Source organism: Marmota flaviventris, chromosome 19 (genome assembly GCF_047511675.1).
Source record: "Marmota flaviventris isolate mMarFla1 chromosome 19, mMarFla1.hap1, whole genome shotgun sequence".
NCBI lineage: Eukaryota > Metazoa > Chordata > Mammalia > Rodentia > Sciuridae > Marmota > Marmota flaviventris.
The window spans coordinates 14,432,240-14,455,953 of NC_092516.1; the positions used below are offsets into that span (position 1 = coordinate 14,432,240).

General features: G+C 44.0%; 1 protein-coding gene across 1 annotated transcript in view; it reads right to left on the reverse strand.

Annotated features, from left to right (window-relative positions):
* Positions 1–624: 624 nt before the first annotated feature.
* The window catches only part of Dnah3 (dynein axonemal heavy chain 3), a 157,487-nt gene continuing 134,397 nt past the window's right edge, over positions 625–23,714 (reverse strand). Inside the window, 10 exon segments of the mRNA XM_071605826.1 lie at positions 625–1,528; positions 2,743–2,880; positions 3,624–3,828; positions 6,468–6,610; positions 8,238–8,405; positions 9,176–9,330; positions 12,487–12,603; positions 14,165–14,409; positions 17,283–17,508; positions 20,838–22,979. Of these exon segments, the coding sequence (XP_071461927.1) occupies positions 1,175–1,528; positions 2,743–2,880; positions 3,624–3,828; positions 6,468–6,610; positions 8,238–8,405; positions 9,176–9,330; positions 12,487–12,603; positions 14,165–14,409; positions 17,283–17,508; positions 20,838–22,979 (3,893 nt within the window). The 3' untranslated portion in view covers positions 625–1,174.

The following is a 23,714-nucleotide window of genomic DNA, read 5'->3' on the forward strand; positions in this document are numbered from 1 at the left end:
GAACTAAAATGGAAGTTTTCTGAAATATGTTTATTGGTTCTCAGAAACTTCCCGCATTCAGGAAAAAAAAAAAAAATTGAAGACCCTGAGTCAGGACATTTGTTTTAGTGAAGAGGATCCTGGCCAGATACATTAAGACTCAAATAGCTGTATGTCTGCTCAGCTGTGAAGTGACCAATAGAATACCCTGAAAGAAGCCACTTAGAGCCAAAGAGCCACATGAAAGGGTTAGTGAAGACTCACTACATCAAGAATTCAATCTTTTATCTCCCTCAGGATTCCCTTCCAGCTGGCCTTGGGGAGAAACAAGTGATTGAAATTTCTTGGCAGTGTTGTGTAGTTGGAGCTAGACATCTCTTCCAGGAGTCTGTATCAACACAGCCAAGTCCTTAGGGAGGTAGCATGTGGCAAATGCATGGGTTCAAGAACCAGACAAACCTCGACTGGAAACCTGGTCTGCAAGTATGAAAAACCTGGATGATCTCAAGCAACTTACTAAATTCCCCTGAACCTCCAGAGGGAGAGTCAGTCATGCCCAGCCTACAGGATCAAGTCTGAGGCCTGGGCACAAATCTTGGTACCCAGTAGGTGTGCAACGAATATGGTTCTCTCATCTCTCCTTTCTTCCTGAAGCTTTAGTTCATCTGCATGGGCTAGTCGGGAAGCAGCTGGGTCCTAGTTCTACCACTGACTGACTATGGAACTCTGTCTATAAAATAGATAATAGCCACCACCTAAGATCATTGCAGGATATATGCATTTTAAATCTATCAAGAGCCTTAGCAAATAAGAGTATTCCAAGCCCCTAAGGGGCATTGATGGTAGCCCTATAGATAGACTAGGAAAGAAGTGATTCAAATAAAAAATAATTACGAGAGAACTTAAGTCATATGACCAAAAGTCTAGGTAGAAGAATTCCACTGCCTGTGTTTTAATTCTACTTTAGTGGCTCTGATCTGGGGGATACCATCTACCTTTTCCATATCATGGTTTCTGTGGCCATAAAGTAAGCCCTGCCATATAGGGCTGCTGTGAAATATCTGGCTCAGCTCTATGATCATTGTTATCATCACCACCACCACGATCATCATCATCATCTAATGTCTCTCAAGAATAAAATGGCTTTTAGTAGAGAATAAAATGGCTTTTACTTTGTGCCTTGAGATAAATGCCATCAGTTATCCAGCTGACACAGCGAGGCTACCCCTCGGTTTATCCAGTGCTTCTGGGGCATGTCTGTTGGGAGCTCAATGGAGAGGACGTAGTTGGTGGAGTGGCCTGTGGTGGAGAGGGTACCTCTCCGAGCACTTGTTTTGTAGACTGGACACACATAAATGTTCTGATGCAGAAATGTTGAACTCTCCCCTGGTTTCAGCCAAATGATGGGCAATGGGTCATAAAGGATTTTGGGGAAAGACTCTGCAATCTGCATCCCTATCCTGTCCCAACGGGCACCTTCTAGGTAAAGTCCTTTTATGTAGGCCCCATCTTCTGGGTTCCTCTCCATGGTTGTTTCTTGTGCCGTTACCTGGAAGAGTGGAAAGCTGTGAGTTCCATAACCTGCCATTTTCCTATGTGAGGTAGCAATAAGAACAACCTGGCTGTAATCCCTGCATCTGCCAGGAAGCACACTGAAGGACAACAGAGCTTCTGTGATATTTCTGCCAGCCTTATGGGAGCCAGGTCTGATCCTGGTTAGGCTTGCTGTCTTTGTATATTCTAAGCATAGAGAATGTGCTCAAGGAGGAGTCAGAAGACCTCATTAACTATAGCTTAGTAACCTTCCACAATCCTTTTCCTTTTTGGACATGGATCTATGAAGTGAAGGGTTAGCGTCTGACTCAGAGGCAGGCTGGTAAAACAGTTCTGGGATGGGGGTGGATAAATGAATTTATAGTTTTTTGTCAGTTTTTGTGGTGTACAGACTCCCACCATGGTTGGCTTCAGGCTACCAACTAAGCTGGCTCACAGAATCCCTGAGAATGTAGTAACTGGCTCTGGTAAGTTGGTATGAATGAGCTCCAGCATACCACTGTTTAGATTAAGAAGTGGTAAACTCAAATTCCTTCAGCAGGTAAACAGAAAATGGTCCAAGTGTAGGATAATAGGGAGTGGTGGGGATTACAGTGAACCAGAGAACACAAGCTCCATTTAATATTCTAATTTTTTTCATTATGAATGGAATGTTTCCCCCACCTTTTTTTTTTGGTACTGGGGCTTGAAGCTATGACCACTCAACCACTGAGCTACATACAGTCCCAGCCTTTGAGACAGTGTCTTGCTAAGTTGATGATGCTGGCTTTACACTTGTGATCCTCCTGCATCAGCCTCCCAATTTGCTGAGATTACAGGCCTGTACCACCAAGCCTGGCTTTTTTTCCCCATTTCTAAGGAAGAAAACAGGGTATTAACATTCCCAAGGGTATTAACATTTCTCCAAATAAAGAGTCCACCATGTTGAACAGGCTGCATGGAAGGATGCTTTCATATTTCTTGGCACCATGGTGACAGAAGTTTTCTCAGAAAAGATTCCTTTTTATACACATAGAGACAAAGCCCTGGGAGTCCCCCATTTCGTAGAGAATAGCTTTTGGAGTTACTGTAAGTCATGCTAAGCATTTCATTTGCATCTCAGAGGCATTTGGGCCTTAACATGCCCAATGTTTGGATTTACAAGGAAATTAGGCAATGTTGCTTTCTCTGGCTGGTCGCTTGAGAGGTCCTCACCCAGAGTGCCCTTACCTCAAACTCAAATCCAATGTGGTCAATAGGGATGGTGTATTTCCGGGCATAATTCTGAGAAACACCGGTCAAAAAAGACTGTGTGAAGTAGAATCCAGAAATCCAAAAGACCACAGGGGGCCCCTTGTCAATCCATTCCTGTAAAATCAACAACACATCAAAGATAGTTCCAAGGCAGAGAACAGCAAATGAGTCCCACAAAGAAATATTCTAATTCTCATTTTCCTTAAATTGTCAGTCCTCGGTTTAATTTATATTTTCTCACTTTTGAAACGAAGATACAAAGAAATATGTTGGAAACATATGTTTGTTTGTTTGTTTGTTTTTTAAAGAAAAGCACAGGTGCAAGCTGCTGTTAGGGACACAATACAGAGTGATGGGGAGCTTAGCGGGGGGTATGTGTCTTGTCTGACTAAGCAAAAGTCGCTCAGCTCCTGTGAGAGTTGCCAGGTATGAACACAGGCACGTTGTTTCAGGTCTTCTGTCTTTTGTAGTACAAACATCTATATATTTTTTTCTAGCAGTGGAATCTGAACTCAGAGTCTCTCATATGCTACCACAGAGCTACACCCTGCAGCCCCTACGTTTGAGTTCTTATGTGAAAAAATCCAAGTTCACATGCTAACTCAAAAATTTTAAATGACCAGGTAGCCATAACAAGTGTATCCATTAGCCAAATCTGTCCCATGAGCCACCTGTTGATGATATTTATTCTAGTCCCTGTTCCTGCTTCCAGATCTGGAAAGAACATTTCTGGATGCTCAGCCTGGGGTATTGCATGGCTGCCTGCCTTACTCCCCTACCTCTGAGCTGCTATTTCAGAAGGTCCTGTCCACCTGAACAAGCATGCCAGGTACCTAGTTACTCTGACTCCCAGGTACCTGAAAGAAGGCCAGGCGGGCCAGCAAGTCAGCCACGTAGCCCCCCAAGGGCTTCAGCGATGGGTAGGACTTGGCAGCCCACATGGCTGGCACTTTACCCACGAGCATGCTATTAAAGACTTCCTCCAGCTCCGAGGACATCAGGACCTGCCCTTTGATGGCTCGGCCAAGATCAATGAGGCTTCTGCGAACCACTTTGGTCAGTCTGTAAGAACAAAAGATATGGCTGAGCCTGGGTTTCCAGTGGTCCCATTCTAGCCAACTTCACTAATTCCAGCTTTCTTGCCTTTAAAAAGTCAATGAACATACAATCCTTAATTGATGGAAAAAAATAAACCTCCCATGACCTCACCACCTAAAGATAACTTCAATATACATCTTTTAAGATTTTTTTTCTATATAATCACAAATCATTTTTAATGGGTTCCTCCCATATCACCTTGTTTTTTTTGGGGGGGCTACTGGAGATTGAATTCAGAGGTACTCAACCATTGAGCCCCATCCCCAGCCCTATTTTGTATTTTTTTAGAGACAGGGTCTCACTGAGTTGCTTAGGGCCTCACTTTTTGCTGGGGCTGGCTTTGAACTTGAGATCTTCCTGCCTCCGCCTCCTGAGCTGCTGGGATTACAGGCGTGCACCACCGTGTCCAGCCCCATTATCACCTTTTTGTAATCTTTTCTTAGAGAAATCTTTTCAATTCAATAAAATAAGAGACCTAAATTGTCCTTTCTTTTGACTACAAAGTGTTCCATTTTATTTATTCCCCTATCATTATTATTTCTAGACTATTGTCATTGTAAACAACATTGCAAGGAAAATCCCTGCATATCCATCTTTGTGCAAATTTCTAATTATTTTCTTAGTAAAAGAATTTTGGGGTCAAAGGGTACATGCAGTTTCAGGGCTTTAGATCCTCAGTGCCATCATCGTTTTCTTTATAGATTATGAGGTACACACTTGAGAAAAAGCAAGTGAAGGGCAATCTGCAAATACCAAATCACCTGCCTCTCTTTCTGGTCTCTGTGTTCTGAGGCTCAGCCCAACCCACTGGAAATTCGGCTGAGGATGCCAAAGAATCCACCACTGGAAGGAACCTGTCATGTTCAAAGATTCATCTGATCTCAACCCAATGGGCAAAAGAATGATCAAATGTCAAAAAGGGCCTTTTGGCTGTGCGGCCACTGAGCATTATGTCAGGAGGAATCAAAGGTTCAGACACTTGGTGCTTGGGTAGGCTGAGGGGTCAAGGAGCACAACTACCACCTGATGGGTCACACCACGGATCACTGTATCCTTCAAGGCCTATTCTAATAACTGTGAACTCTACCAGTTTAGAAGTTTTAGTGCTTAAGAACACTTGTGCCAGAAGACAAAATAATGGCCCCCTGGGCTGGAAGCTGATCTGTTACCTCATAGTTTGGATTTCCCATGCCACTAAGAGAGCAGGCAAAAACAGGTAGTGAGGTGGGATGGTAGAGTATTGCTGAAGGTGAAGACTGCTGTGACCCTGTCCTCTTGCACACAATGGCCAGTGGTAAAGTCTGGTGATGGCCCCTGCAATCACCAAGAACCAGCTCCAATGGCCTTAGGGGAGAATGGGTAGTTGTGGAGGAGGGAAGCCATCAGACCTGATTGGGCCAACAAAGACTGCAGCCTACTGTGCCTAAGCATCTGACTCACAGCAGAAGTGCTGAGCATATTCCTCATGGGTATATATCCCATACCTTGCTTGGTCCCCTATGTGGCCAACTGCCTATTGACTCTAGAGACTAACCCTAAGATTACACCAACCAGGAAGTTCTCAGATGACATTTCTCCAGGACCCTAGTCCTCTAGAGCCAAGACTGTCTCTAAAACTGAGCTATGGCCTTGTGAGGCAAAATGGAGATAGCAACACAGAGTGTGGAACAAGAAGGACCTTGGAGGTACAGGTGATGCGTTTTAGCCCACATAGTTCTGAATTGGTTGAGACTTATATCAAACACTGGCATGTCTGGGCCTCAGTTTCCTTTTCTGGCCTACAAGGTCTTTGATAACCCTTTTGTTTTGAATGTTTAGAAGTCAAATTGAGATGACTCACTGGGATTTGTACTAGAGTAGCTAGAAGAAAAATGAGATGGGATTAGAAAAGGACAGAGACCCTTGGCCTCATGGCCAGCCCATAATACCTCAACTTTGTAGAGGAGGCAATGGGATTTTACTTACCCTGATTTTGCAATATTGGTTGAGTGTACTGGCTCTGAAATCAGACAACCTGGGTTCAAATTCAGTTCTGACATGGAATGCCTGTGTGATCTTGGGTAAGCTACTTAACTCTTCTGAATTTCAATCTTACGTTACAATGGTCATTAGTAAAGAAGTGCTCCAGTGACCTTATGGGAGACTGAGTAGTAGAGGAGGGTGGCCATCAGGTCTGGTGTCAGAATGCACAAATGAGGGCTACAGACTATTATGCCAAGGTGCATTTTCTCATCTGTAAAATACTGGTACAGGATTAGTAACTGCACATTCCAAAGATTGTGTGTGACTTGAATGGGAACCACGCATAGTGCTTGGAACCATATCAGGCACCAGGGGCTCAAAAACGTAGCTCTGATGATTGCTTTTACTATTAGCCTGTGCTTGGTTTCAGTTTGAACTTGACTATAGATGTCACATGAATAAGTGGGAGAGAATAAATAGGAGTGATTTAACCCTAGGCCAAAGCACACTGGGGATGGTCCTATGGGTGGGGCAACCATGTTTATATAGCAGCCCCTTATTGAGTGTCAATCTCAGCTGCTGCTCATTAGATCCTACTTCATGCTCCAACTCCCAGGATCCGACAAGACCCTCTGACCCACCTGTTGAATCTGATGAGCTCCTGCCTCAGGACAGTGTTCATGGATTCCTCATAGACCACAGGATACAACTTCACCACCTCTTCCAGGTCAAAGTCTTTGGGAAGCTTGGAGAGTATGTCCTGGGCCAGTTCCTCAACCACTTCCTTAAAGTGCAGAGAACAGAGGTGTAGATGAGAAATAAGATCTGCTGACTGTGGCTTTATCAGCTTAAAATTGACGTAATGAGCATTTTTCCTTTTTAAATATATTCTATCCAACCTTCCTGGAAACTCCCCTTTAGAAACCAATTCTGCCTTTGGGGGTAAGGTGGGCACTCATTATCCCATTAGACTTGGGATGATACACACCACCCCTTTGCCTAAAAAGTGAAAATGCTGAACCATGAGCTGTTTGTTCTCATACCTCGAGTAAGGGCCTGAGGACCAGGCAGGGAATTCCTGCTCAGCCAGGTCACCTCCCACAGCAATGAACACTCAAAAAACACCCTCGTCTTCAAGGTCACCCCTGGGTGAGAATTTCCCACAGCACTCTCAGCCAGCTCCTAAGGACCAGCTGGTGCAGATGGGCTGTTTCTCAATCCCAGTGACACTTGGGAAGGCAGAAAGTCATTACTCAGCATTGAGAAACAAAAGCCCAGGGCTTAGCCAAGTAGGGAAGGGGAGAGGCTTGGAAGACCAAAGAGAAGTTAAAGACTGGATGTGGAAGAGCTGCAGTTCTGCCACCCCCTGGGTCTGGGAGGCTGGAATGTGACTTCTTTCCCTCTTCTTACTACAGGGACTCACCACCTCTATGTTGGGCCACATCAACAAGGCTGGTTTGCCCTCATGCCAGTGCCACTTATGGCACCACAAACCCCATCACAAAACCCAATGAGTGAGGTTCCCAGCTGAGAGGGGCTGAACATGTGGCAGTTTGGAAGGCAGAGAAGGGAAGGGCAGACTGGGAGAGAAAGAGAATGGAGGTGGCTCCAGTTCTGGACCTGGTTCTGTCTCTGATTTTACAAAGGACCTGGAGCCGGACACTTCCTCTCTCAGGGTTCACTTACAGAGTGGGTGAGTACTTCACAAAGTCTGCGCTGGGACCAATAGAAGTACCCAGAATGATTTTAGGTGTGTCCACGACATTAAATAATGTTGAATTACATGATTATAAAAATCACTCCCTTTGCAAATTTTAATCATCTTTCCCTTTTCATTCCTCTCAAGTAGAAAGCCTTGGATTGGTGCTAATTTAGCAATTCAGGAACTCTTGCTCATCTTCCCTGTTTTAACGAGAAGCCAGAAAGGGCTCAGCTCCAGGGCTTTGGGCGTCCATAGCATCTGGGAAGAACTTAACTGTCGAGCTTCCATACCTACCTTCCTCCCTTTCCCCTTCCCCCGCCCCTTCCCTTCTTCTCTTCCTCCTCCTCTTCTCTCCTCTCCCTTCCTTCCATGTGGATCATAACTTTAAAGAAATTATACTAGGTTTCCACTCATGGCTCTGATGTACAGGTTTTCAAATAAATGTTTTTAAGCAAAAGAAAATTAGGTTTAAAATATTACATAAACTGTGGATAGGTGATACGTAGATACAGAAAAAAAAATCACGAAGGTTATATAGGAATAGTTGACGTTTTGGAAAACCTGATCCTCTTTCAGCTCTGTATTTAAAGATCCTCCACAGTAAGAGCAGAGCACACCCCCTCCCTCAGGGGTCTGCCAGGTCCCTCTTTTTATGTCTTCTTGGTCAACAGCCTGGGAGACTGAATCACGTCTCCTCCTGAGCAGTTACCTGAGGGGACTTTCCACTCCCTCCTGACTGTCTAGGGAGGGTCAACAGCACCCCTTGAAAGAGCTGATTGGTTTCCTGATTGTCCTTGGTGATGTCCGCGTTATCATGGAGGCCAAATACTTCTGGGTAGGCTGTGATGGGGAGGGTCCTGATATAGCTGATGTAGGACTGGAAAAGAAATCTTGAGTTGACAAAAACGCAGTCTCATGAATGACTCAGGGCTTGGCTGGGCCAACTGGAACAGGAGGCTCACTGTGTCAGGAATTTGCCCCCCAACCCAAGGCTGGGGAAATACATCATAAGCTCTTCTTCATACAGTTTTCTGGTACAAGTATGAAAGCACATGGGCAAAGAAGAGCTTCCCTCCAAACCCCAAATTCCTCTCTGTTCCCCATGTAGTCCTGATTTTAAAGTTATAGAGCACAGGGTTCAGAGCCTAGCTATAGCTCACACTAACTGTGCAACTGTAGTCCATCATCTGAATCCCAAATTTCCTTATTTGTAAATGGGAAGACAAAAGGTTATAAAGAAAGGCAGCTTGGGCATATGACAGGCAACTGATAGAAGTACTCCTCTTCATCCTTCATCCAGATATCTTGTTCTCATCTTACCTATTTCATTCTCCTGTGCCCACCCTTTACCACCTTCTGAACTTTGTTTATAAGCAGCAATTAACAGCAGGTTCACAACCAAAGCTTCATCTTCTCATCCTTCTCTTCCCCTCACCAAAGTATGGCAGATGGATGCCATACTTTGAAGGACCTTGTCTACCAAATACCTAGCATTTGTTAAACAGTGACAACATCTTTCTTGAAAGCATCTGGAATATTGGAAACAGCTTATGGATCCAAGTAAGGAAGCCCAAGGCCACCGCTGTAGCCTAGTCATAATATAGAGACTACTGAGTCCCTTTGGGGAAAGAGGTGGGTCATTCTTACCTGGTAGGGGCCATGGGGAGGGATGTAGTAAGTCTTTCCAGGAGCAAGGAAATAATGGTCCTCCTCAACTTCCTTACAGTAGAACGTGGACAGTAGGGACAGCAGGAGACGCCTGTCTTTGTCATCTGTCACTCTACCTCCATAATTACATTCTCCTGGGAAAACCAACAGGTGAAGAAGTTGAGCCCAGGGAAGGTCATCATGAGCTTGGTCAGAGGATGTGACAGAGGATTAAACAGAGGATCTTACTGGCCAAGAAACCCTATTGGAAACACAGTGCAGCTGATGCCATGTTCAGCTCGGGATGAGAAGGCCATTTTGGTACTATGGTTGCTACAAAAACAATATTCTCCATATTAAAAATTTCTTAGAAAATAAAGACAAAAATAAAATACAATCAGCAAAAATTCCACCAAAGATAACTATTAATGAGGCATCTTCCAAACCCCCCCCCCCCACACACACATATCTGTATACATCTATGTGAAAGGCATTACAAAAATTGGGCTTAGTACAAGGAATTTGGAATGAGACAGTCTACATCTCTAGCACATAACAATAGTTTCCTGTTGACAAAAAGTAGAGATAAAAAGAATTAGGTGATTCTTTGGAGGGGACATCAAATCCAGTTCACCAACCCCAAGATGCATTTTCTAGCTTGCCTAGATACCATAGTACTGCAGTATGTGGTGTTACCTGGTATTTGGTAGTTGGGGTTAACAAACTAGGTTAAAAGGAGAAGACATGTATATATGTATGCATACAAGGACACCCTGGAGGGTGGGCTCATTCTCAAATTCAACTGTTTTAGGAAAAGATAGGTTTGCAGACAGGAGAGAGGCTTCAGATTCTCTTGGCCCTGACTTGGAGGGGTGTAGTGTGCAGATAGTGGGGTCTGGGTGGCTAGTTAAGGGAGATGTGAGGGACAGGAGGAAGCCCATACAGAAGCTGTTTTACCTTAAGCCAGCTAATCTAGCTGTCCACAGCCCTGTTGATGTCTCCAGGCCTACAGCAAGGTCAGTTTGAACATGGCAGCTTGTTTCAGTGCTGAGTAGGTTTACAACACACTTGGACTACAGCAACAAAGGGAGAGTGGTTTTCTTCCTGATGAAATCAGTGTGGCAGTGTTCAAGGGCACCCAGAGTTGTGACATGAGGTCCCACCACCACTTCTTCATTGTGAATTTTCTTCAGGGGATACCCCTGCAGGATCATTTTATGTTTATGAAGGAATGTTCATTACTTTATATCTACATACCTGTCTTCTTTTTGTAGCAAGAACAAAAGTTCTGAGAGAGGCCAAGATGGACCTTAGATATCTTCTAAATTGTCCCTGTTGCAGGGATGTATACCAGATTAAGAATGGGTGACTTTAGCCCCTCTGATTTGACCACCTTTCTAGAAAAGACCTGACTCTGGTTGGTGTTGGTGGAGAACTCTAATGATCACCTACATCTGGTTCTTATTTCCTGGGTCCCTAAGAGTAGAGTAGGGCCAAGTGACACATTCTTATACATTTAATTGCCAGTGTGAGCCCTTCAGTGCTATCTCTGTTGAAGTATTTGTCAAGATGGTAGCAATAAAAATCAGTGGAGTATATAAATTACCTATAAATAGGTAATTATAATGAGCAGAAACCATTGTCGATTTGCACTGGACATGTAGAGTGGGCAAGAAATGGACCTTTGATGTCTTTGCCTTTGAGCTTTGGGGATTGTTGCTTCAGCCCAAGTGGCCTATCCTGAGTGGCACTATTGGAAGTGGACTACCCTCAAGCTGGCTGGCATAGGCAGGGCATGTTGGTTTGTACCCTGCATGTGGTCCTCCACTAAGACCGCATTCTAGGACAATAGTGCACTTATTCTATGGTCCGACGGAACCGTTGGTCCATGCCATGCTTCTGTGTGGCACAGAATAATGGAAACATGACCAACTTTGAAGAAGCTCTTCTATCAAACTAAGATCCGCTGTACTTGTGCCGCTTGTGTCACATGGGGGTTTGTTTTAGGGGACACTGTACTGGTTAAGGTCAGCATGGCCTTCTATGACTGAACATAATCTCATGTAGGTTTTTCAAACTCGGCACTAGTAGCATGTTGGATTAGTGAGTTCTGTGTTTGGGGGGAGGGCTGTGCTCTGTGTTGCAGAATGTTTAGCAGCATCCCTGGCCACCACCCAGAAGATGCCAGTAGCACCCTCTCTTTAGTTGTGACAATCAAAACATGTCCAGATGCTGCCAAGCGTCCCCGAGAGGAAAAGCTGACTACAGTTCAGAACAACTGCTCTAAAGCCTGTCCCCCACTCAGCTGTAAAATGGGGTTACTGACGTGAAGTTTATAAGATTGCTGTGAATACTCAAAATGTGTAAAGTGCGTGTCATTGCTTGGGGAAAAACCAGACAAACTTAACACATGGACCTGAAGGGGAATTGTGTGTGATCTTGAGATGCCCAAGTCTTCCTATAAAGCTGAATTTTGACGTGTGGCCATGGTATTTCACCTCTATTTTACTCCTATATCTGGGGTTATATTGCATATTCCTTGAAAGTAGCCACCAACTTTTCTTATGCCTCTGCATTCTTTTGTATCATATACTAGTATGTATTGGGTGCCTAGTAAAAGGTTGCTGATGCCGAGCAGATTACAAATTACATCTGTAATCCCAGTGCTCATGAGGCTGAGACAGGAGGATCATGAGTTCAAAGCCAGCCTCAGCAGCAGCCAGATGCTAAACAACTCAGTGAGACCCTGTCTCTAAATAAAATATAAAATCAGGCTGGGGATGTAACTCAGTGGTTGAGCACCCCTGAGCTCAATCCCTGGTACTGATGAATGGCTTTAATACAAGCTATCTAGGAGGGTGCCCACCTCAGGACTCCTCTGCAGGAAAAGCTTTCCTTCTTCCCATTCCCCTTTCTTCTTCCGCTTGTCAAATTCCTGCTCATCCTTTGAAACCCAACTCTTAAAATTTTCAGAAAAATTTCCACGATTACCCGCCTCCAGTCCCCTGAGATTTCATCAAATTGGGATGCCTTTCTGCCTTACAAATGTTTTTCTTACAGAACTTATCACTGTATTATCATTAATTTGTTTATAATTTCTACCTTTGTAGCTTGTAGATTGGCCATGGAGATTTTTCTGGTTCCTGTTTTTTACTATATAGAGAATGATGACCAACATTAGGAAGAGTTCAATGCTGGTCGAATGAATGAATGAGGGAGGGGTTGAATAAGTCAATGGAGACAGGAGCAAAGGGCCAGAGGGTAAATATGGTTCTGGAGGTTTACAGCAGCAGAGCCCCTCCCACAAATACCTGTCAGGTAGGTCAGAGCTTCAAATGGCACCTCCTTGTAGTCATTGAGAAACATCTGGATCTGCCGCATACTGATCCTGAGGTCAGATTCGTTGAATTCATAAGGAATATTCCAACCTGCAAGAGGCAGAGAAGAATTAGAGGCTTCAGTGCTGAGAGCTCTTAATTTCCACTCAGAGACTGAACCAGTGGAGTTAAGCATCATTATGGATCAAGAGCCTTTTCGGCCCTATGAATATCCAGCCCTGGGCCAACTATTAGACTTGACATTTATTGCCAACGTGGGAGCCATTCTGCCAGAGAAAACATCCATTCTAAAATCAATTTCCTTATGGGTCTCCCTCTTTGTTAAGGAAGATGTTAACATCCTGGGATTTGTGGAATGAGAATTATTCAGCCTGGCTGCGGTAATTCACAGAGCTCCAAAAATAACACCAAAGTGTAGCTGAAAGCAGTAGCGATGACTTCACAACAGAATGAAATTGGCTTTGAGATGTCCCTTCCTTGAGCTTCTGGGAGAACTGGATGGTTAAAGAAACTGCCACTTGCATTTCCAAGGGTCAATGATAACACCCACTGGGACTAGATGATGACATAAATGTATGCACAGGGCCTGGTGTATGCCAGCAGGGTGTGGTGGGCCCTGTGCCTAACCAAGGAGTTTAATTTCCTCCTAAAAATTCACATTCAAATTAAAACATAACAAGATAATAAAATTCATGTTCTGGCAAACAAAGCACATTGGGGCAGTTGGTTCTGAGCCAAACTGTTGCATGGATTTCTAGAGGCCTGGCATGAAAAGAGGTGGTGGGAGAAGGTAATGGCTGACATTAGATGCAGAGGGAGCTTCCTTCACCCTCCACCCTCCCTAGAAGAGTCATGTGCCATGTGGAGCTAACTGGGGCTGGCCAGAGTGTAGGGGTTGAAGAATAGGAAGTGGATGCTCTGAGAAAATCACCATTAGGACAATTTGTCTCCTTATCTAACCCAAAAGGACTGTGGGGAATACCCTGTGGTAGGTCATTTCATGGCTAGTGAATAGAGTCAAAGGCAGGCCATGGATGAGAGAAAGGTAATTCAACTTGAACACCACAACAAGGGATTTGTATATAGCAGTTTGACAATCTGCTCTAACAAGATTACTTATTACTTGTAAGTTACGCCAAAGGTAGTTTACATTGATAAACACATTTGTTAATAGTTTTCGGGAAGAATCATAGACAAATGTCCCTGGTGAATCCCTGTCTCTCATTGTCATGCACATGTAAAGAGAGCTATCTAAAATGTTATAAGTCATCTGGTGACAACTTCCTGGAGAATGGTCATTGTGCCTAAGATAGACAAACACAGGCCCAAGTGAAGAGCCTGCAGTCCTCCTGTTATCACATTACTTCAGTAGGTATCGGCTTCTGATTCTGGAGCATGCCTTTTTCCCTCACATTGACATTAACGCGGTTATTGGATTGCCAGGTTTAGCAAAAATATAGGACACTGAGTGAAATTTTAATTTTAGATAAATAACAAATAAGAAAAGAGTATAAATATGTCCAAATTATTGCACAGAAGAGACATGGTTTTTCTGGTCATCTGAGTGCAAAGCTGAACACCACCTGTAAGTACACCTTCATCTGCCTGTGACCCTTCCCCCGGGCAACCCAGATGCACTGCCATGGCTCACCTAGGGGTCCAAAGTTCCTCCTCTCTTGAACGATGGCGTGGAAGAAGCAAAGGCCAAATAACAGCTTTTGCCACATGACTGGCTTGGTACAGCTTTGGAAGAAAGTGGGGTCTGAGATGGGGTCATTGAGGTAGGAGCGCAAAAGGTTGGCCCGAAGCCCTTTTGGGGGCTCATTGGTCATTTTGATCCCATTCTGGAGAATGCTAACTGGAAACTTCTCTGATGGATAGCTGGTTAACCAGAGTCTGGAAAAACAATGGATTCAACTACTGAGAGCAGTACAGTAAGTTATACTGAAAAAAAGAGCAAATGATAACAGCTATCATTTATTAGCACCTCTAGATGCCCAGCACATGTGAGAATTTATATGTGTCCTTTGAACCCCTTCAACCCTGACAGCCACCCAATGAGAGATATTTACCATCCCGTTATCAGTGAGGAAACAGAAGCATGGAGCAGTCAGGTGGTCTTTCAAGGACACACTGCTTAGAAGTAGCTGCTGTGCACCTGGGACTCTCTGACCCCGAAGCCTCTGCTCTTAAGCCCCTTAATTGGACTTTTTTTTTTTTTTCTTTTTTTTGGTACTGGGGATTGAACTCAGGGGCACTTGACCACTGAGCCACATCTCCAGCCCTATTTTGTATTTTATTTAGAGACAGGGTTTCACTGAGTTGCTTATTAGCACCTTGCCTTTGCTGAGGCTGGCTTAGAATTCATGATGCTCCTGCCTCAGCCTCCCAAGCTGCTGGGATTACAGGCGTGTGCCACTATACCCGGCCTTTACTTGGACTCTTTGAGCATCAGTTTTAGATTAAAGTACTATACAAGGCACCCTCAAATCTACTCTATTACCTGTTTTTGCGTGGCTTTTTTTTTTCTTTTCTTTTTTTGTACCAGGGATTGAACTCAGGGGCACTCTGTCACTGAGCCATATCCTCAGTTCTATTTTGTATTTTATTTAGAGACAGGGTCTCACTGAGTTGCTTAGTGCCTTGCTTTTGCTTAGGCTGGCTTTGAATTTGCAATCCTCCTGCCTCAGCCTCCCCAGCTGCTGGGATTACAGGCATGCGCCACTTTGCCCGGCTCTATCACCTGTTTTTGTAAATGAAGTTTCACTGGGACATGGCTAAGCCCCTTCATCTACATCTTGTCTATACCTGCTTTTACCCTACAACTTCAGAGATTTATAGTTGCAACAGAGACAACATGGCCTGCAAAGCCTAAATAATTTACTGTTTCACTCTTTAGAGGAAAAGTGTGCTGACCCAAATCAAATAGGAAATGGTATTTAAAAGGGGCCCTGAAACTATGGGAAAGTTTTTTCTTTAAAATGCAATTTTTAAATTTATGTCCACAAAAAGTGGGAATATATGTAAACATGTTTGGAAGAAAACAGAATTTGTAATTTTTATTCCTGTAGGTTAACATTTGTATACATTGCTCTCCAGGCTTTGATTAATCTGGTTTTCCTATCCAAGCTCAAATCACCCATACACCATGGCATCCTGTTTTTTATTTGTTTGTTTGCTAGACATTACAGAGATTGCCAACAATTGGATTGCAGATGGATGGTCTTTAGAGATACAGGACATAGGCTGAGCAACCATGTGAATGAAGGGAGCTGGGATGTGGTTAGGCTTGGTGGGCAGCTGGCAGTGGTCAAGGCACTGGGCTGGGAGACTAGAGGAGGGGTCCTAAACCATGGTTTAAGTCCCGACTTCAGTTGACAGAGGGGCAATGTCTGGCTCACACCATTTACATTCAACAGTGTTGTAACACAGTTTTGAAGTCGTTTCCCACTTTTCACAAACTAGGGCTTTCTTTTAAAATTTTAGATCTGCAATTTCTTTTTTAAATAATCAGAAAACCTACTACTACCACAAGAAGCCTGTATTCCTGCATGAGAACAATTAGTATTAAGCAGTAATACCTCAACAAGATTAATTTTTTCTTCATCAAATGTCATCAACGGCCCACGAATCCACACGCCATCCCAAACCATATAACGTTCATGAAACTAATGGACTTCCCTTCCTTTGAAAGCTTTCATGACTGTAGTAAATCAACGGTGGGTTTAACGTGACTTTGTAAACAAGCACCACTTCCCTATTTTCAGGCAGACGTGAGCAAAATGAAAGCAACCAGCAAGCCGGGTTGCCTAAAGCAGGGGGTCAGCAAACTTTTCCCTCAGAGGACAGAAGAGTAAATATTTCAGATCTTGTGGGCTCACCCGGTGTCTGTCTCAACTACTCATAGCACAAAAGCAAACACAGACACTATATGACTAACTGGGGGTGTTTTTCAATAAGACTTTATTTATGCCCACTGAAATTTGAACTTCACGTAATTTTCATGTGTCATGAAAGATCATTCTTTAGGCTCCCCCCCCCACCTGTTTAAAAATTAGACTGCAGGTCATATCAAAAACAGGCAGCAGGCTGCCTAGCCTAGAATCTGGAAAAGAGACTCCCTGAACATTTTGAGTTGGTTCTACTCTTCATCCCATGAATAGAAAAACTGAAGTTCAGACTTGCTGGGCTTTAAAGTTCACAAAAACCAAATCGCTGTTTCCAACGTTGATTAAAATTCCATGAAGCCCCCAAAATAGAGGATAGAGGAATGGCAAATTGTGCCTAGACCACAGGTAGCATGTTTTTTAGATCAATAATATTCAAAATAAAATCACTCTTGATGGCATTTAATCTAACTTCCTAGACACTTCCCCAAATAACTTCTTATAACAACTTCTTATAACATACACCTCAGAGTCATTGGCTAACCTCTCAGTATTCCCTAATATTCCCTATTTGCTTTTACAAACGCTGTCCCTTAGGACTGGGATCTCCTTCCTGGAAAACTCCTACTCATCTTTCAAAAACCAGGCAATCATCTGTCCTCCAGACCTTCCCCCGCTGTCTTGGCCCTCTTCTGTGTTCCGTGGTTCTCGATCGACTATTGTATGGTCTCCACGTTACTCATCCATGAGTTCTTTCCCTAGACTGAGCTTCTGAGGGGCAGGAATGTGTCTTTCCATCTTTGTATCCCGGGCACCAGTATGCTACCAGGAGCTCGAGGCTGGGTCCCAAAGACAGGCAGGAAGGGGAGCGCATCATCTCACCTGAATCTCACGTGCGTGCTCTCAGGAACAATCACCTCCTCACAGATCTTCTCCAGTGCAGGCATCCAGCTTGTGGCCAGGTGGCAGTTCTGTAAGACCACCCAGGTCCCTTCTTTTATGGCGTTGTTTATCATTTTGGCAGCAATAGGACCTTGGCCTTGGCCAAGGGAGATGGTCTGTGTTTTGGGACCTCCCATGCTAAGGTCATCTGCAAACTTCAGCAGGCCTGAGACCAGGAAGAACAGGGGGTTTGAAAGAGGATAGGCCAGTTAAGCCCATGTTGCCAGTAAGGAAGGGGACATTTAAAAGTTTGGATTCACAAAGAAACTCATTGACTTTTTTTTTTTTGAGGGTCTCAATATTTTGCCCAGGATGGCCTCCAACCCATGATACTCCTGCCTCAGCTCTCCCACTAGCGAGACTAAGGTGTGTGCCAACACACTTGGCTTTCATTGGTTTCCATTAATTACAAAATAAATCTCTCTCTGAAAGAGCTTTAGACAATCTAGTAAGATGGCAGATGAAGGCTTTTGCTCTAAATGTGTACACATTCTTGCTGTAAAAAGTGTACAGACTGAAAAAAAAAATCAGGGCTCGAAAGAAAGGGAAATTGTTAGGTGCCAAAAATGAAGAGGAAACTCAAAACTGGAGGTGTGCATATCACCAAACAAATAGGAACTGTGTTTTTATGAATTTTAGTAGGAAATATAAGAAATTACATAGTGAGATTAAGTCTTTTTCATGACTCTCTTCCCCAGGGGTAGCCAATGTTATTAGATTTGTGAATCCTTCCAGAGATATTTTATGCACATACCATTAAATTATATGGATTACAGAACATTTTGCTTGTTTCACTTAATGATGTATCTTATAGTTCTTTCTCCTATCAGTATATATGTAAAGACCTTATGCTTTTTACTTTTCTGGAATAGCAAGACATCAAATTTAAAAACCATAGAAGAAAGACCTATACACTTGATTAAAGTCTTTATGCTTTATGTCTTGAAAAAGTATTTTTGCCATTGGAAAAATACCATGTTTTATTTAGCCAATCTAGAGGGTGAAGTTTTGACAGGATGGGAAACTTAAGCTTTGAACTCCTAAGAAATGGGAAGCTGGAACTGAGACGTATGTGTGCACCCCTCAAAGGGCTGTACTTCAAGAAGACCAGAAATCTGTCTACTAACTTACGGAAGTTTGTCACTGATTTGGAGCTTGGGTGAAAAAATATAAGCAACAATTCTCTGGTGAGAAATCAAAACACTGAGTTCAGACCACATGCAGATGAGGGGTATGAATTCACAAAACCTTCTGGTAGAAAATTCTCTAGCTGAGAAATTTTCCATGAAATTGATCCAGAATGTCAACACCCCTGGGGACCCATGTTTGCATAGAGAAAGTTGTCCTGTTGGGACACTCCTAAAACCCAAAGTATTTGAGACTTCTACAAAATAACACAACTTTAATTATTGTGGACTCACTTAAAAAGACACAAACTACAGGAGGAAGTACATTACTAAGAGGGATAGTCAGCACACAGAACAATCAGATTCCATAGATTCTCTGTGATAAGTAAATGGTGTCCCTCCCAAACTTATAAGCTGAAGTTCTAATCTCCAGTGTCTCAAAATGTGACAGTAATTGGAGACAGGTCTTTCACAGAGGCAGTTAAGTTGAAGGCAAGGAAGCAATCACAACCTACTGGGGGGTACTGGGGTTGTAGCTCAGTGGTGGAGTGCTTGCCTAGCACATATGAGGCACTGGATTTGATTCTCAGCACCACATATAAATAAATAAATAAAATGAAGGTATTGTGTCCATTTACAACTTAAAAAATAACTACAAGGGTTATGTGAAAAGTATGCAGATATGAAGGTGCTTCCACAAGCCAAAGATAGAATAATATGAGAATAAAAAGAAAATGACAGCAGTGGAAACAAACACTAACATATTTGAAACATAGAATATGTTAAAATCCATGCATTCACAATGGTATAGAAAAACCAGAGTGGATCACTGTTCACTTCAGAGATTGCCAGGGCGTCAGTTCAATATTATGAGTGCTGGTAAATAAAAAGAACCAAGCATCCTTTCTGCCCATCCTGTTTGGACTATTCAGAGTAAACCCAAGAGTTGACAAGGGAAAAGAGTTTCAGCTAATGAATGTGGAAGGAAGAACAGAATTAAAATATCACCATTTCACAGCTTCTAATGAAATAATGGATCTTGGTAATGATTTTCAAAGGCTGCTGAAACCATTAAAGTCAGTGGTTCCCATAATTGATTGGACACTAGAATTTCCTAAAAAGCTTTGTAAAACACGATGCCAGGGTTCCACCCTCAAGATTTTAATTTAATTGGTCTAGTGTGCATTGAGATCTCTCTGAAAGCTTCACTAGGAGGGACACAGAGCCAAAGAGGTTTCCTCTGAAGTCATCCAAACTGAGTCTGAAAGGGTCAGAGATTGCTCCCTGGCAATAATCCCTTGGTGCTCCCAGGAACCTGGAGCCTGTTCGTTTCAGCTCTCCCCTCTGCCCTCCTCCCGGCAGCAGGGTGCTGCTGGCTTTCTACCTGGTGAGGGTAACAGCCAAACTCCTCAGCTCTCACAGGAGAGGGTCAATCTGTCACTTGTGTTTCTTGTACTCTTTCTTCATTCAGCAACAGAGAAAACTAAAGCACTGAGAACCCAAAACCACTCTATTCCTGTCAATGACTCACATCCTTCTGTATCACGAGATAGTCTGGAAATCTTGGAATCGTGTATTTCTGGAAAGTTACACAAATCGGGTAAGGGGTGGTTACTTCTGGGAGGGTGAGAAGAAGGATGTTCCTACACTCCATGACGGGCTTTCTCGACCTTGGCAAGAGTGATGTTCTAGACGGGGTCATCTTTTATTGTAGGAACTGTCCTGTGCACTGCAGGCTGTCATGCAGCGCCCTCAGTCTCTGTCTTCTAGATGCTAGTAGCATCTCTCCTTCCAGTTGGAACAACACAAAAGTCTGCATGTGTTGTGCAAATGTCCTCCCTGAGGAGGCAAAATCCCCTTGCTAGAGCCATAGTCCTATACTTTTGTGCTGTTTGATTTTTTTAAACTATATGCAGTATTAATTATCCAAAAATATTTTAATTAAATAAGCCAGAGAATATTAAGACAAAGATAAGCAATTAGCAGTCAGCAGACTGAATCTAGCCCTAGGCTTGGCCCTTGCAACATTTTTAGGAAAATCAAATTTGCATGACTTACCAAGATTTTAAAATGGGTCATTTCTACATTTCAGGTCTCTCATGAAAAATCAGATGATCAAGGTGATTCTGGGTTCATCTTCCCAGATGGCACAATTCCCTGGGTGCTGATTAGTGTTACCCTTCTAGGCAGGAAATGAAATATTCACTCATCTCAGTCCCTGAGGTGGTAACAGGCTAAGGTGACTGTTACTGGCTGGGCCTTAATTAAGCCAGGCAAGTTTGTGATCCCTGCTATCAAGGACACACCCCTGTCAAGCGTCTACACATTCTGGGCTTTTGAGATTCCTCATATAATATTGTGTTCTTACCTGCCATGGGGTCTGCACCTGGAGACAACACGAAAATCAATGGTGCACAACAACTGGAATCCTTGTAGGATCCCTGGAGATCAAATGTAGGGGCTTCAATGTACACCTTTCCCATGTGATCAGAAATGAACTCCCGAATGGCCGGGACTATCTTGTCAGGCCGCAAACATCTGAGGATGACCATCCTGTCTAGTCCTTGGAGGGACTTCCAAGGTCCAGGGAATCTCTCTTCATGGGGCCAGGCTGAGTCATAGATCATCTTCCACTCCTTCGTATTTTGTGCCAAATGTACCATCAGGCCTCTCAGTTTGGGTAGCAAGGATGCCCGAACCACTTCTGCCCACGCCTTCTCAGACAACCATTCGGAAGCTGGGTTGGGGTAGGGGTTGTCTAGGGCAACACCACCGGTGAGAAGGAAGTACCACATTTCCTCATTAATTTCTTTCTTCTCTTTCAAGATACCTACAGTCAGCAGGAGGGAGAAGAGCAGCTTGTCCTTCTCAAACAGAGAGCGGCACACGTTGTTATAGATGCTCAGGGTGAAATGTTCAATGATGTAATTGATACGCTGTTGCAGGTCATCGCTCTTAGCACTGTGGGCCAGGGAATGCATGTAGAGGTTAATGAACCACGTCAGCGAGTACTGGTACATGGGCTCGATGTGGGCCAGGTCAGAGATACAGAAGAATATGGTAGCAGAGTGCACAGCCACGGGCTTGTAGCCCATTCGAGTTGCATCGATCTCCATTTCTGTGGAGGAAGCTATTTCCTGCTTCTCAGAGATCTCTTCAGAGAGCAGTTTGGAGGAGGACAGAACTTTGATGGCGGTTTCGTCCTCAAGGATATTGCCCTCAGACAGGGAGAGGACCTCTAAGATCTTATCTTCAATTTCTTTTAACTGCCTCTTGTTCTGGGCACTTTCCACAATTAACATGTTCTTTTTTTCTTCCAGTTCTGGCTTCTCCTTGGCAGCCACGATGCCGAGGAGTTGGTCCTGGAGACCCAAGGGGGTGATCATGAAGTTGAGGAGACAGACTTTCACAGCAACTTCAGGGAGGTAATGTGGGTTCCTCAGACGGGTGGTGATGTATAACTTAAAATCCCTCGAGTATTCGATGATGTTTTCACCCAGCCTCATGTATTCTACCCCCTGCTGCTTAAAGGTCGCCTTGAGCAAGATGGGTTCGATAAAGGCATCCAGCTCTTCTCCCACGTTTTCCAGTAAGACAGGGGTGCCAAACTGCAGAGCATTCTCCAAAGTCCTTACATAGGTGGCATCTGAGAACTTGATGACAGACAGTTTATTCACTTTCTCCATGTTCTTGATCCACTTATTGGCCTGACCCTGTGGGTCGATCATCAAGGCCCAGCGTCTAGAATTAGACACGATGATGCCATTGTCAATGGAGAAGGAGTCAATGGGAAGCCCAGCAATCTGCCAGGCACGGATTTTGACAGGATCCCCTAATGTGTTGCTGAGACTGAAGTCACTGGAGCGTGGGATAACCCTCTCCTTACAGTCGGCCAACCACTCCTTTTGGCATTGGGCCCGATAATCCACTGTGAAGGCGCCCAGATAAGCCACAGTCCCAGAGGACACTAATACGTCCCCTGTCAGATTATTATAGCGGATCCCCAGCCGCCGGGCAGCTTCTGTCCATCTGTCCTTCTCTCCACCAAGACCACTGATTAACTTCTCTGCCCTGATAAGCTTTTGGGAGCAGATTTCAATGTTTTCCTCTAGCGCATTTTTCTTGGTGTTCATCTCTTCGAATTCGTCGTTCAGGGCCTGGAGACGGTCTTCCACCAGCTTCAGCTCTGCGCGTTTCTGGTTTAGCTTCTGCATCTGTATGTCCAGCTTCCCCTCCGCCTCCTTCAGTCTCTCCCGTTTGGGAGCCACCACCTTGGCCACGCGATCATACACCTCCATGGCCCTCACCCACTTGCACAGACCCTCACAGGCAGATGACACGTTTTTAATGACAGCTGGCTGGAATTCTGGGTGATCAATAAATCTTTCCCGGATCCGTTTCATGATCAATGGGGGGATATTGTCTTTGTCATAGGTTTTGAGACTCTCCAAGAATTTCAGATCTCCAAGAACCTTTTTTGACACTCCCCAGAAATCTTCTATCATCTTACCTGTTTGGTACAGGAAACAGAGATAGACTGTTGATGGCATTTTGCCTTCTACTCTCTACTGTCTGCAACTCCCTCAAAGTGTAAGCTCCTTCTTTGTTTTCTAGAGATGTGAAGTTTTGCACCAAGCCCTTGGTGCAAAACTTGCCCAGCATGGTTTCATTTGTTTACCTTTGTGGTGCTGGGATCAAACCCAGGGCCTCACACATGCTAGACACACTCTAGCACTGAGCAACACACTCCCTTCAGCTGACCTTCTCCACATCAGCTCTGCTTTGTTCCTTGGACTTGGGCTACAAAGCACCTTCCTTCAATTCCTCTATGATCCCCAGGTGCTTCACTACCATGAGTCCTTTGCCTAGGCTATAAGTGGCTGACCAGACCAAAGTTTTCAATTTAAAAGTTACCTCCATCCAGAGGTTTCCCTTGATTTTTCTTCCAAGGGGGGATCCCACCTTCTACCTCCCCCAGTACCCCCACCCCACCATTTTATTTTTTTAATTTGGTATTAGAAATTTAACCCATGGATGCTTTACCATTGCTACATCCCCAGCCCTTTTTATTTTTAGACAGGGTCTTGCTAAGTGGATTAGGGCCTTGCTAGGTTTCTGAGGTTGGCTTTGAACTTGTGATCCTCCTGCCTCAGCCTCCAGAGCCACTGGGATTACAGATGTCCACCCCCACACCTGCTCCAGTGTCTTCTTTCCTCATCCTGCTAGCAGCTCTGTTCTCATGACA